Raw genomic sequence first — 13,476 nt, 5'->3', positions numbered from 1 at the left:
GCGGGGCGGACGAGTGTGCTGTGCGCACACGCAGCAGGAGCGGCACGGCTGGGGCACCGTGAGACTGGTTTGGAAAGTTTTTTAAAAGTTCTGGGCTCAACAGAAAATGAAACTCTTGTGTAAATGGCTTTGGTAAGAAAAGAAATAAGTGGAAGACGAGGCAAAGAAAAGAAAGACAAAGAAAGGAAAAAAGGGAAAAAGAGAACCGAGGAAAGCCCTGGAAAGGGAAGCAGGGCTGCCCGCACCCTGCTCCAAGCCCAGGGCGGAGGACGAATTGTTGGAGCAGCCAGCCCTCAGTCGGTGGCCTGTCCTCCCAACTGCGCGGTGGCCCTGGGAGCAGCCGTGGTACGTACCAATAGTGCAGGCCACGAAGTAGACCCTGGAGGACTGCACCTGGATGTCGAACCTGTGGCAGTAAGCCACGAGCAGCCCTGGGGAGAGGGACATGGCAGTGGCTCACCCACAGCCCTGGGGCCCTTCCCAGAGTCTCAGGAATGGGGGACTCCCTGGGAATGGACTGCCACCACTGAGTGCCTGCTGGGCGCCATGTGTTCTCTGCTGAGCGGCTCGTACTGTCACTTTACAAAATGGGCCAGACCACCGGCTCAGCCCAGAGCTGGGATGATGTCACCCGCAACTCAGCTGAGACACCTCAGTTGCCCTCTACAGCAGCGAGGGCCTGGCAGGCACATCTGTGCAGCCGCAACCGAGATGGCGCAAGGCCCAGATCCCATCTGGAGGCTGCCCTGAATCCCCTGGCCAACCCAGGCACAGGGTGCCCGCCCTGACCCTGAGCCCAAGTCCCTGGGCTTCATCCCCACCCTGCGGCTCCTCCTTCCAGCTGTGACTCCCAAGGATGCCAGGCCCTGGCTCTGGGATTCGGGCAGGGCCCACCCCCCAGGAAGGCCAGCAGAGCCCCATCGCGGAGCTCTGACCCCTGTGCCCCCCGAACCTCAATACCTGGCACCAAGATGTCCCCAAAGCCCAGGATGGAGAAGGGCTGGTCACACAAGGCCAGCGGAGAGTTCAGCCTGGGCACCTTCAGGACCATGGGCAGCTGCAGAGAAGCAGAGGAGACGGCCTTCTCCAGGAGGCGGACCCAACTCCACCCAGGACAGTGCCCCCGAGGCCCCTATGGTCGGGTGACATACCTTCTCGTGCGTGGCCGAGTTTGAAGGCCCAGCGGCCACCTCCACCATGATGCTGTTCCCACTCTGCACACAACGGGGGGAGTGTCACAGGGAGGAAACGGGGGCGTGGGAGGCACGGGGGGCGGGCAAGGGCACCTACCCTGGTCAGGAAGGGCGTGACGAAGACGAAGAAGACGTCGTAGACAAAGAGCACCAGCAGCAGCAGCGTGCAGGCCTGCGGGAGCCCGGCCTGAGACGCGTCCGCCAGCCCACGCCTGCGCCGGACTGTCCCTCCCACACCCCACCACGCCACGCCCTGGTCATCTCTCAGAGGCCCAGCACCTGCCCCGAGGACGAGGCCTTTAGGAGAGAGTCTGAGCAGAGCAGGCTCGGGCCCCCTGGGGTAAGGACAGCCAGCAAGAGCACTTTGGGGTGAGTTCAGGTCATAGTTCGAGGAGAGAACAGAAGTCAAGCTTTTAAAATTTCCAAGTGACAGAAGACAGCGCACTTTAGGGATGTATGTCCCGCAAGTGACCGCACGGCCGGGGCGCACCAACATCCTCAGCCCAGGCCTGCCTGCTGCGCTCGCCCACTCTGTCTCGTCGAGTCTAAGCAACTCTTCCTGTCACCTCGTCCAGTGGGAAATTAACCCCAAACACACTAGGTGCCATCCTGGAAAAAGACTGCCCTGCAGCAACCTGCCTGGGCCAGGCCCTGACTAGCGGCCCCAGGCCACGTTGGGGGAGGTTCTGGGGCGACTCCTTAAGCCCCAACGTCCACACCAGGTCTAGTCAGCTCTGTCACCAGGGTGGTGACTAGAGGCACAGACCTGCAAAGGCCATGCCACCCGCACACGGCCCCCAGCTGCCGTGCCTCCCCAGCCCCCACCTTGAAAGTCGGCAGGCGGATGGTCTTCAGCATGTAGAGGCAGAAGGCAATGCCCAGGGTGTCCTGAAGGACCCAGGCCCACCTGCAGGACACAACAGCGTCACCACCCGGGCAGAGGCTCCATGGTACCCCAGGACTTTGCATCCCAACTTCATCCTCCACCGATGAGTCACCACCCACCAGGTCCCTGGCTCCTCAGCCACCAAGCAGGCCAAGCTGACATCCTTGGCACGCCTCTGCCCTCGGACAGGCCAGCTGCAGAGGCTGCAGCACCAAGGGCCACTGTGCCAGAAGGATGAGGACAGCCGCACCCCACCCCCTCTGCAGGCCAGAGAGAGGTGGACACACCCGGGCTCTCTCGCATGTGTCTGGCAGAATGGGCAGGGGACCTGGCTGCTTTGTCTCTGCCACTGCTGGGGGCTTCACACCCAGGGGTGTGTGCGGAGACCCGAGTATTCGCAGTGCAGCAGGAGTGCCAGGGGCGCCCACACAGGCTGCACAGCCGCGGCCACCTCTAATTTTATGCCATGGAGCACGTTTCCCAGCTTGGATTTAACTGCAAGAGTTTGTTTTCTCTTTGTGTACAAAGGACTCAAAATATTTTCAGGTTTTCCTTCTGCCAGCTGAATCTGCTGTGGCTCCAAACAGTGCTGAAGCCAAGAGCATTTGGCTTCCTTGGGAAAAGCTCAGAGAATATGCCAGATGGTGTCAGCGGCAGCAGTGGGAGCTGGGCTGGGACAGGCAGCTTTGTCCTCTTGGCCAGGGTGCCAGGTGCTCTGCCTTGCAGGGAGGCCGGGGCTGGCAGGAGGCATCCACAGTCACCGCCGGCGGGAAGCCAGCGTATGGGAGCAGCAGTGCCCACCCCCACCCCTGCCCCCGCACTGCTCAGAGGCCGCGGGCAGGGACAGGGACGAACAGTGTCTCAGGGCAGCGTCTCCCTCCCCTGCCTGAGAGTCCCATGGAAGCCAAGCCAGAGGCCACAGGCACCGGCAGCCAGGAGGAATCGCAGCATCTGTCCAGATTCCAATCAGGGATCCCATGGCAGACAAACCCGGGTGAAACTGAACACAGGCGGCAGGCAGGGGACCACAGCCGGTGGCCTGTCAGGTGAGCCTGGGCGGAGTGCTTTTAATAACCGCTTTTAATAACCACGGAGTTGAAGCGGCTCCAGGCTGCTCCTGAAAGGTCTCAAGGGAAGCATGGGGAGGTCATGGCACAGCAGCAGCCCGGCCAGCCAGGAGCACCTGAGGACAGCCAGCAAGAGGGCGCGGCACTTACTGGTTCTCATTGCGGAAGACGCCCCATGCCACACTGATGGCCACGCACAGGAGCGCCAGCAGCAGCATGCGGACCTGCGGGCGCTTGTGGAAGTATGGCAGGCTGTTCTCGGGGACCCTGGGGGGTGGTCGGATGGTCAGAGCCCCAGGCCCACCGACTAACACCAACAACCCCACCACCCCCAGCCCTCCTGGCCACCCCTACCCAGACTACTGGCCCTGACAAGGATGGCTCCCTGCAAAGCCCCTAAGCTGCCTCCATCTCCCACTGCCCATGGGGGCTCTGCCGAGGCGCCCCCTCCCGAGAGCCAGCCCCATGTCCTGCCTGCCTCTACTTCATGTCCCCTCACGTTCACAGAGCAGAAACTGGCAGGGCAGAGGCCAGCATAGGGCAGGCACTGGGGTTGTGGGGGCTGTGGATAGCTCTTCACGGGACAGGATGTGGGGAGGGGACCTGAGAACCAGCACCCACCTCCCAGCTCTGCCTTGCTCCAGGGCCTGGGAACCCAGCCAGCACTGAGTGGGCACCTGCTGTATGTCCCAAGCTGTGCCATGCGAGAGGAAGGGGGTCCTGGCCATCGTCAGGCAGAGCCCTGAGCCTCAGGGGCGGGAAACGAGGCAGAAGCCAAGAGCAGGCTGTGCGGGCGGAGGACCGGGCACGGCAGAGGCCGCCCGCACGGCTCAAGTAGACTCACCTGCATTTGCAGAACGGCAGCCTCCGGACGAAGGGCGACAGGCAGCTGTAGAGGCCCGTGGAGGAGGCCAGGCAGAAAATCGCGATGACAATGTAGACTGTGGGGAGCGGGCAAGGTGAGGTCCCACCCGGCAGGCCGGCCCCACCGGGAAGACGGACTTCACTACTCCACAGTCAGCCCCTCACGTGGGGTGCAGAAGCCCCCTAGCTACAGGGAAGCTGGCGGGTTACCGGGGCCATGGTGGGGGCGGGGCGGGGCGCACCGAGGTGGTCGTAGAAGTAGTAAAGCAGCACCAGCATGGAGCAGCACATGACCACGAACACGCAGATCATGACCGGGGTCACGTCCACCGCCTCGTCCTCCTGCTTCTCAGGGCCGTCGTCCCGCTTGTGCTTCATGTACCTTCTTGGAAGAAGCCAGGGGGTCACGAGGACACTGGGCCCGCCCTCAACGCCCCATGCTGGCCACCACACGCCGATGTGCTCAGAGCTGCCGGCGGCCGGCACTCCCAGACGGACCAGGGACAGACCACGCAGGGGCTTGAAGCGCAAGAGCGGAGTCCACGCCCACAAGGACAGTCTGGGGCAGCCACCTGGCCAAGCCAGAGGTTGGCACTGGCTTCCAGCCCCCCAGGAACAGGGCTTTAAACTGCATCCCTATGGCCTCAGGGCAGCTCCTGGGGAAACAACGGCAAGTGGGCCAACCTTCTCTCTCCACCTGCCCGGAGGGGGAGCCCGACTCCACCCTGAGACAAGGAGCCCAACTCCTCAGGGAAACAGCTGCACCGAGGTGAGCCCCAGCCACCCCGGGGCCAAAGGTTTCACTACTACAGTGGTGGATGGAAAAGTGTGGAATGTTCCCCCACCAGCCACGTGGACGTGGAGGCCAGGCCTGTGAGCGTGGCCCCGTGGGCCTCCCACAGCTGCCCCCAGCCCAGTTCCACCTCCACCCAACCTCCCCATCTGCGTCTTCAGCAGGGCCCTCACAGGGTTTCTCATGCTGGGGCCTCTGGATGGGTCTCCTGGGTGTTCATATTCAAGAAGGTTCTCTAGGTGAGTGGACGCCCCTCCTCCCAGTAGCCCTGTGACTTGGACGATTCCCCTTTCCTGTCCAAGCTACCACCCATCACAGGTGCATGTCTCACACACACATGTCACACACAGCTGGCGCACAGCACTCACTTCTTCACGTCCCGGCTACCGGCCCAGTAGCCCCCACCGGCGACTGTGCCCACGGCCATGAAGAAGATGATGACCATGTTGTAATCCAGCACCGGCTCCTTGGGGGCATACAGTGCTGCCCGCACCGTGTGTCCGAAGCTCTGCCCGGGAACACACCGAGCTAAACATCACCAACGCCTTGCCCCGTGCTCACCCGCCACCCCCGGTCTCGATTCCTGGGGTGAGAAGCACCCCCAGGGGCTGCAGCCCAAGCAGCCTGCCCACCATCTTCTCAAGACCCCCAGGTGGGCCTACCCTGAAGATGTCCAGCATGTCGCTGTAGCTGAGCAGGGCCACGGGAATGCCGATCTCATCATACTGTGTCTTGTTGCCCCCAGGGGGGACCTGGAGCCAAGAGGAGGGAGGGCAGGGAGTCACCCCCAGACCACATGGCAGGCAGGCTCCTAAGCATGGCCCAGCGTGGGCCAAGGGGAGCATGAGACCCTTCTGGGTGCCCAGGGTGGGCGGGGCAAGTAGAACTGCTCCCGGGCAGCAAGTGGGACTCCACCTCGGGCACGGCCCCCACCCTGCTGGGCCCCAGCTGACAACTACAGCCCCATTCTGCAGGTCAGCCAGGCCACCCGGCCAGGGCCACATGCTATGAGCCACCACTGCCAGTCCCAGGCTGGGCCAGCTCCTCAGGTCAGGGCACTGGGGTTGCGGGGGTCGGGAGACCAGCTGTGGGCCTTGCCCCAAGTCCTCGGAAGTCACTCAGAGCTCCGACCCCGGGCGCTGCAGGAGGGTGGGGCCTCCAGCCAACTCCTGGGACAGGCCCTGCAAGACCATATCTGAAGCCCACGGCCCGAGTCAGCAGCTCGAGAGAAACTCAGGTCTTTGTCTCTGCCCCCACTGTGGCTGTCTGGCCAGCATATACCTGACTCCTTGCTGCGTCCCCTCTGCCATGCTGGCGCCCAGGGCTCCTCCCTACAGTGGGGTGTCTAAGTGAGCAGTCTTAAGACCTGCCCTGCCACTCTGAGAAGGGACGGAGGTTCAGGACAGAGCCTGGTGCCCACGTTCATCTCTGGGAGATGAACGTGCACTGGGGGCCGTCCAGAGCCACCCACTCTGGGTGCCCACTGTCCCAGCCTGGGGGGAACGCCGAAGGGCCCTACCAGCTTCTGCCTGCTGACGATGAGCAGCCCCCGTGCCCCGCTGCCCTGGGCCAGCCTCACTTTCTCGTAGAAGGTGCAGTTCCCCCGAGTCACCAGCGGGATCTGGTTGCTGAAGCCATTGACAGGAAGGTCCGACGTGGAGCAGAGCAGGGAGGCAGTCCAGTCGCGCAGCTGCAGGAGAGACTGAGGGGGCAGAGAACACGTGCCTGAGGCAGAGGCGGACCCTCTAACACCCAAAACTCCACAGTGAGTTGTACCCTGACGCAACCCCCCAACTAAACTCCCCATATGGTTTCAGCCCCAGGACGGGGCTGGTCAGGTGAGGAGGAGACTGGGCAGGGCCACTGCTGTTTCCCAGCAGCAGGACCCTGCAACTGGACAATTTAGGCCTCAGCTGCCTCAGGAGCTCAGGTGCGGGTATCCAGGGCCATGGGTGGCTCTCATAGCCCAAGAGAACAGAATTACTTTCCCCCCTCTGCCATCTGCTGAACATTAATTAAGCAGGAGGCCCCCAGAATCCCCAGGAGAAGGTGCTCACACTTCTGTCCACAAAGGGGAGGCTGACAGTCCCCATGCCCAGCAGCTCCCTCGGGACAGAGCCAGGTTGAGGCCCAGACCTGCCATCCCAAGTCTGGGGCCACGCTCTGGACCCACAGCCCAGAAAGCCACCTGTGGCCCACCCTGCTACTGGCAATAAAACTGGGCCTCCCCTCTCGTCCCTGGAACCCCCGAGTGGAGAGCAGCCTGCTCTGCACGTCCGCAGATGAGCAGGCTCTGGATGTCCCCCTGCTGGGCTTCCCAGCTCGTGTCCACGCAGCACGCACTGACAGGGAGCCCACTGTGTCCCAGGCCTCACAAAGCGCTCGCTAGAACTCCCAGCTGTCCCCACACATCTGAGACGCCCTGCGTGGCACACAGTCCCCAACTGTGCAGCCTCACAACTCACTTAGCAAGACTGAGGAGGTCCCCACCTTGTGCTGGCACCACGTGAGGCTAGGGAGGCCCAAAGCAGAAAGGCAAGGCCCAGGCTCTTGGAGACCCGAGGGTGCAGGAGGTAGACGAGGCACACACATGCACGCATGCGCTCACGCAGACTTGAGCACACCATGCACACACACAAGCGTCTATGTATACACAGACACGCACAGACACATGCACACACACAGATGTGCACATGCTTACATGCAGGCACATGTGCACACACGCAGATACATAGATGCGCGGTCACATACAGACGTACACAGGCACACATGCACACGCACACGCACACACACTGTGTGCAAGGCAGACAGGAAGGGACAGCAGGAGGCAGCCGCCTGCAGGGCAGGCTTGGTGGGATGGGGCCCTCTGGGTTGAGTGAAGGAAAGGGTCTGGTGGGCGCCCTCCCTGTACCCGCCCCACTGTGTGCTCTGCTGTCACTCCTCCGAGGACCCCTCTGTCCTGGCACACTCAACATGGGCCTGGCATACAGCAGCTGAAAAGGCACAGCCAGCCAACCCCAGCCCAGCACCAGGGGCTTGGCCAGCATCCCCCGACACCCCTCTGCAATGTTTTCATTTATGACTGGGGAAACTGAGGCCCAGACAGGCTGAGGGGCTCATCTGAGGGCGTCCCAGCCTCCAGTGGCAAGTGGCCACCTGCCCAGAGCCTGCTGCTTGCCTCTGAGCAGATCCTGCCTGGGGTTCCTAACTCAAGCCTTCCTGCAAGATGAGCCCAGGAACCCTTGGGAGCCTGCGGTACTCACCGCTTTGCTGAGGTCCTGCGGCAGGTGGGCCCACTGCGGGTTGTACAGGATGCAGTAGTCTTTGCCTTTGATGGTCCCAGCCTCAGGGACCACATGCACCATCCCATACTCACAGGCCACCTACAGCAAGAAGACAGTGGTCAGAAGCACAGCCCCGGGTTCTCAAGGCCCTGTGACAAGCAAGGTCCACACCAGCTGAGAGTGCCCGCAGGAAGGGCACCTGTGCTCACAATTTGCTCAGGATGTCCTCCTCTCTGTGTGCACATCTGATGACTGAGAAAATGAGAGGAGGACCAGGGACACAGACAAGCACCATCCTAGGCAGACCCAGGCTCATGACCCCGGCCCTGTCGGGTCACCGCTGTGGGCTCCCAAGTTTCTGCATCAATAAAACAGGGATCGCGCAATCTCGTGGGGCCTCCCAGGATCGATGGGACAGCGGGAGAACGAAAGCCCTGGAAGAACCCCGGTAGGGAGGGAGGGGTGCGGCGAGTCAGCAGATCCACCCCCAGGCCCTGGGTAGTCACTGAGGCCAGGCCAGATGGCCTGGACGAGCTGCCGGCACCTCCACAGGTCTGGAGATGGCCCCTGACCCACAGGCCCACACTAAAACTGCCTGTTGGTGTACCAGGGGGCCATCAGGGCCCAGTCACAAGACCAATGGGGCACAGGCCAGGAGGGTCCCAGGTCAGCACCCCTCAGCTCCCCCCCGAGAAGCATGGCAGGAACTGATCTGGCCAAAGGGGCTGAAAAGCCCTAGGGTCCAAAGTGGGGTGGGGCTGGGAGCTGCAGCTCCACGCAGGTGGGCTGCAGTTCTGCAACAGCTGACAAGGTGGGGTCACACTACACCTTCTGCTCCCGGCGAGACCCCAAAATGCCAGAAAAGCAGAGTCCAGCTCCCAGCGGGCCATCTCCCACCTGCTCCACTCCTGGCTCACTCTCCCCAGGAGGAGAGGAGGGGCAGGCCAGGTCCTCCTTCCAACCCTGCACAAGGCAGCACAGGGGTACACAGGGACCATCTGGCAAGTACCTCTGAAACAGAGCGAGGACCAGGAGACAAAGTCCTCCAAAGGGAGCCGAGGATGAGTGGGGCCCTTGCTACAGTTCTCTTGGGACCCCCAATCTGAATTCAGGTAAGACAGAGGGACAGGACCCAGAGTCCTGAAACACAGGATACTTCTCAGGAGGGCAGCCGAGTGGATGGGGCTGGGGTGGGAAGGCTGACTCCCTCCCCTATTAACGCCAGGGCAGGATTGGGCCGTGTGAAGACATGTTATTTCACACAAAAGCATCCCTTGCCTCCCTGCTCGCGGTACCCCCTGCCTGGACCACAGCAGGTCTCTGACTGGCCGCTGTCCCAACCACAGTTCTGGAGGCAGAGCTGCAGGCCAGCCACCCCACTCCCCCAGCCCCTGACCAGGACACCCATCACCAGCCCTGGGCCCAGCTGCTCTGCCAGCCCCAGGTGCGGGGCCCGGATGAGCAGGGTGGCTCCCGGGCCTGTAGAGGGACGAGGGTCTTAGGAGAAAAGCCTGGTGCTAGGAACTCAGGAGCTACGCATGTCTGCTCCTGGGGCCCAGCCTTCTGTGGCTTGCTCCTCCCAGGGGACTGCCAACTTCCAGGCAGGGACACAGACCATGGAAACAAACTGGCGGCAGCTGCTCACCTGACCACGCACAGGCAGCATGGATGGACGCCAACCTGCCCCTAGTTGGCGAGGCCCACACCGCAGATGTGGCTCTGCCCAGGCTGGGACTGGGGAAGGGGAGGTCTAACATGGCAGAGGGTCTGATGGTTCACGGCCCCCAGCGCCAGGACACGGGCACAGACCAGCTATCAGACGGCCACACCCTCAGTGAAGTTATAACAAAGGACCTGCCTGTCTGGCTCCCTCCATCCCCCCAGCTGCTGACCCCAGGGGTCCCCAGCCCTGCTGTTCCAGTGGCCCAATGTCAGCTCTGGTGTTCTCCTGGCTTTGTCGTTCCACATCAGGGCTTCTGGGTCCTCCCCACCAGACTGCCTGACCCGAGGGCAACCCACAGTCTGGATCCTGGTGCCAGGCCCAGCCGTGTGCCCCTTCCAACAAGTCCACCCAATATTCAGGGCCCCAGCACCCACTCCAGGGGGGTTGTTTATGGGCCATGGCAGGGGCAGGGAATCTACAACACAGAGGCCAAACCTGGCCCACCATCTGTGTTTGTAAATAAAGTTTTATTGGAACACATTCCTATATGTAGGGTCTACAGCTCTTGAGCTACAACATCAGAGTTGAGTAATTGCAACAGATGTGGCCCAAAAAGCTGAAAATATCTACCATCTGGCTTTTTCCAGAAAATATTTGCCAACTCCTGTTCTCCGGGATTTGGGTTTTTGGTAAGAAGTGTCTTTTGTATAAAACCCAAATTGATAGAACTGTTTCTCTTTTAAAAGGTCATTTAAGAGCACAAAAGCACATTCATGGATTTTCCTCCACACAATTTGCAAAACTGGTTTTCCGTTAAGTAATAAGCCTGTGCTTTTATCAAATGCCAGGGAAAGCAGTCTCACTTTGAATACAGTTTCCTCGCCTGCTGAGTTAAAGGAACTGGGAGACATTCTTCAGCAGGACACAGTTCTAAAAGAGTCCTAAGTTCTAGCAGGGTCCATCAAAATATGGAGGATTGGGGGCCGGCCCGTGGCTCACTCGGGAGAGTGCAGTGCTGATAACACCCAGGCTCCGGGTTCGGATCCCATATAGGGATGGCCGGTTCGCTCACTGGCTGAGCGTGGTGCTGACAACACCAAGTCAAGGGTTAAGATCCCCTTACCGGTCAACTTTAAAAAAAAAAAAATATATATGGAGGATTGGAAAAAGCTAGGACTACCGAGGACAGAACTGAAGACAAGGCACCCACCTTTGAACACTTAAGATTTAGAAACTTCTAGGAAAACTGTGCTTCAGAATTACCGGGAGAGCATTAGATGTCACCGGTTTTATTTACTTATTTGTTTATTTAAAAGATGACCGGTAAGGGGATCTTAACCCGTGGCCTTGGTGTCATCAGCACCACGCTCTCCCACGTGAGCCAAGGGCTGGCCCTGTCAGTGGGGTTTTTAAACAAATGAGGGAGTCCAGCTTAGAGAGCAGTCTTCCTTCTAAGATGACTTGATGTGTTCTAGGAGAGGTGACAAAATAGGGACCCAGGAAGATTGGGAAGATGTTGAGGTGAAGGGCCCATCGGCTGGGGAACAGCCTCCCCAAGGGCCCCATAACTCAGCTGGGGGTGATGGGGAGGCGGGTACTAGTGGGGAGGTCAAGTCCCTTGCCCAGCATCAAGCGGAAGCAAGTGAGTTTAGGACTGCCACTAGCAGCCTCCTGCCCAGAGGCCAGCTAGTCCTATCCTTGGGCCTGCACCCGAATTTCCCCCACCAGGAAGAACCACATCCCCAGAGCGATGTGCCTCGGGCTGTATTTGCATCTGACTCAGGGTAAAGTTCAATCTCCTCCCGCCCAGGATAAACTCCAAGAGTGCCCGCACAGTGAGCCTTCCACAACTGGCTCGAACCTGTCCAGCCCAGGGAGCCATGCTCCGCCCCACACTCTACCCTCTGCCTGGAGCCACTACCGCTACTGCCCCTGCCTGTGGGCCCCCTACCCCTGCCCTCCAGACCTGACAGGGAAACCCAGCTTCCCTCCAAGGTCCACCTGAAGGGCCTCCTCCGGTGACATCTTCCTCAGGGTGCAAGCTCTCCTTCTACACATTACACCACCCTGCACCCCAACCACAGCCAACCCCTTGCCGTCCCCAAATAAATCACCAGCTGTCACACCTCCCAGCCCCTGCTCAAGCTCCTCCAGTAGCCGACACCATTCCTCTGCATCTCCATCTCCTACTCAGTCTCCAGAACAGGCCTTCACTGCTTCCCAAAAGCCCTCCCAGGCAGATTGAGTCCCTCCCTCCACGGTGTTCCCACAATCCCTCATCCACCTCTCGCTTTTCCTTCATTCAAAATATCTAGGGCTGGCGGGTGAGCTCGGTTGGAGCGTGGTGCTGACAACGCCACGGTCCAGGGTTCAAGCCACCCCAATGTGTGGAACGCCCCAAACCGTCCTTAGATCGCTCAGACTGATGAGGAGGAAACAGGGAGCAAGGGCACAACAATGGGGGAAGTACGGGGCCTGGCAAAGCAGCTAGGAAGAGGGTTTCCCACAGAACCTCCCAGAAGAATGATGGGGGCACTCCAGGGTAACAAAAATGACCAGACCCCAAGGCGCCTTCAATAAACAAACCACGTCTTTCCAGGAGAGCTGGGAAGGGGCAGGGCGGGCTGGGGGGTGGGGGTGTTGGCTTCCTGAACAGCCAGGACACAGATGGCTTGTGAATGCCACGGGATGGGAAGGCTTTCATTTGGATGCGACAAGATCTGACACGCTTTGAGAAAGAGCTCTCCTGCTGTGTCGAGAATGCACTGGGAACGTTGGGAACAAAGGCGGCCACAGGGAGGACGGCGGCTGGAAGCTGCAGCAGAGAGGTGGTGGTGGGCTGGAGAGACGTCTCAGGAGTTAGCAACCTAAAGATGGGGTCAAGGGTAATGGGCCCCGTCTGTAGGGCTGTTAGGGACCCCATTCCCTGAGCTGCGGAAGCCAAGAGATGAGGAAGACTTGGAGTGAGAGATGCACTTAGGGCCGTGTACACACACCAGCTCTCTCGCGGACTGTCCCCTACTAAAACCTCAAACCCTTAATGCGCAAGGACACACCATAGACATGCTATCGCAGTCGGGCCGACGCTAGGCCTCGTCTTCTGAACCCACACACTCCTATCCCCGTCCCGCAGACGAGGAACTGAAGCTCTGAGCGGGGACCCCCCCTGCCCAAGGTCACAGGAGAAGCTCAGAGCGGGGACCCCCCTGCCCAAGGTCACAGGAGAAGCTCTGAGCGGGGACCCCCCTGCCCAAGGTCACAGGAGAAGCTCTGAGCGGGGACCCCCCTGCGCAAGGTCACAGGACTCGACCCCACTCCAGAGCTGCGTTCTCGGCCACAACCCTGCCGGGCCGCCTCGGGGCCCTCACGGCAACCTCTGCGGAGGGGGCCGGCTAATGGCATCGCGCCGCCCCCGCGTAGGGCACACCGAGGCTGGGGCGGGGTGGACGGCCACCTGCCAAGGCCACGGCGCCGGAGAGGGGACCCCGGAAGGGGCAGGCAGAGCCCGGGGAGGGACTGGGCTGGGAGGGGGCGCAAACTTGGGACCCGGTCGCGGTGAGTGGCGCTGCGGCGGGGAAGGGAAGGGAGCTGGGGACAGGCCCGCAAGGTCACGGCCGGGCCCCGGGCTCGCGAGCCGGCTGCTCGGGGGACGCCGATGCCCCAGGCTGGCCTCCCACGCCGGGCGGGGTCCTGCGCCGGGGCCGGGGACCCGGAGGCCGAGGGTCC

At 61.1% G+C, this 13,476-nt stretch overlaps 1 protein-coding gene across 3 annotated transcripts in view; it reads right to left on the bottom strand.

Annotated features, from left to right (window-relative positions):
• SPPL2B (signal peptide peptidase like 2B) overlaps nt 1–8,182 on the bottom strand; it is a 13,458-nt gene extending 5,276 nt beyond the window's left edge. For 2 of the 3 annotated variants that reach the window (XM_008580812.1, XM_008580814.1), the window contains exons 1-12: nt 8,067–8,182; nt 6,323–6,505; nt 5,466–5,555; nt 5,172–5,311; nt 4,253–4,395; nt 3,991–4,087; nt 3,297–3,413; nt 2,019–2,100; nt 1,291–1,365; nt 1,152–1,214; nt 961–1,057; nt 354–431 (exon numbers count right to left, since the gene is read on the bottom strand). In XM_008580812.1, coding sequence (XP_008579034.1) covers nt 354–431; nt 961–1,057; nt 1,152–1,214; nt 1,291–1,365; nt 2,019–2,100; nt 3,297–3,413; nt 3,991–4,087; nt 4,253–4,395; nt 5,172–5,311; nt 5,466–5,555; nt 6,323–6,505; nt 8,067–8,168 — 1,267 coding nt within the window. In that variant the 5' untranslated portion in view covers nt 8,169–8,182. The remainder of the gene's footprint in view (nt 1–353; nt 432–960; nt 1,058–1,151; nt 1,215–1,290; nt 1,366–2,018; nt 2,101–3,296; nt 3,414–3,990; nt 4,088–4,252; nt 4,396–5,171; nt 5,312–5,465; nt 5,556–6,322; nt 6,506–8,066) is intronic. The other variant, XM_008580813.1, reaches the window with a different exon arrangement.
• Nucleotides 8,183–13,476: the final 5,294 nt, after the last annotated feature.

The sequence above is a fragment of the Galeopterus variegatus genome, unplaced genomic scaffold, assembly GCF_000696425.1.
Source record: "Galeopterus variegatus unplaced genomic scaffold, G_variegatus-3.0.2 Scaffold2165, whole genome shotgun sequence".
Lineage (NCBI taxonomy): Eukaryota > Metazoa > Chordata > Mammalia > Dermoptera > Cynocephalidae > Galeopterus > Galeopterus variegatus.
Note: the sequence above shows the minus strand (reverse complement) of the source record. Positions and strands in the feature narration are given on the sequence as shown.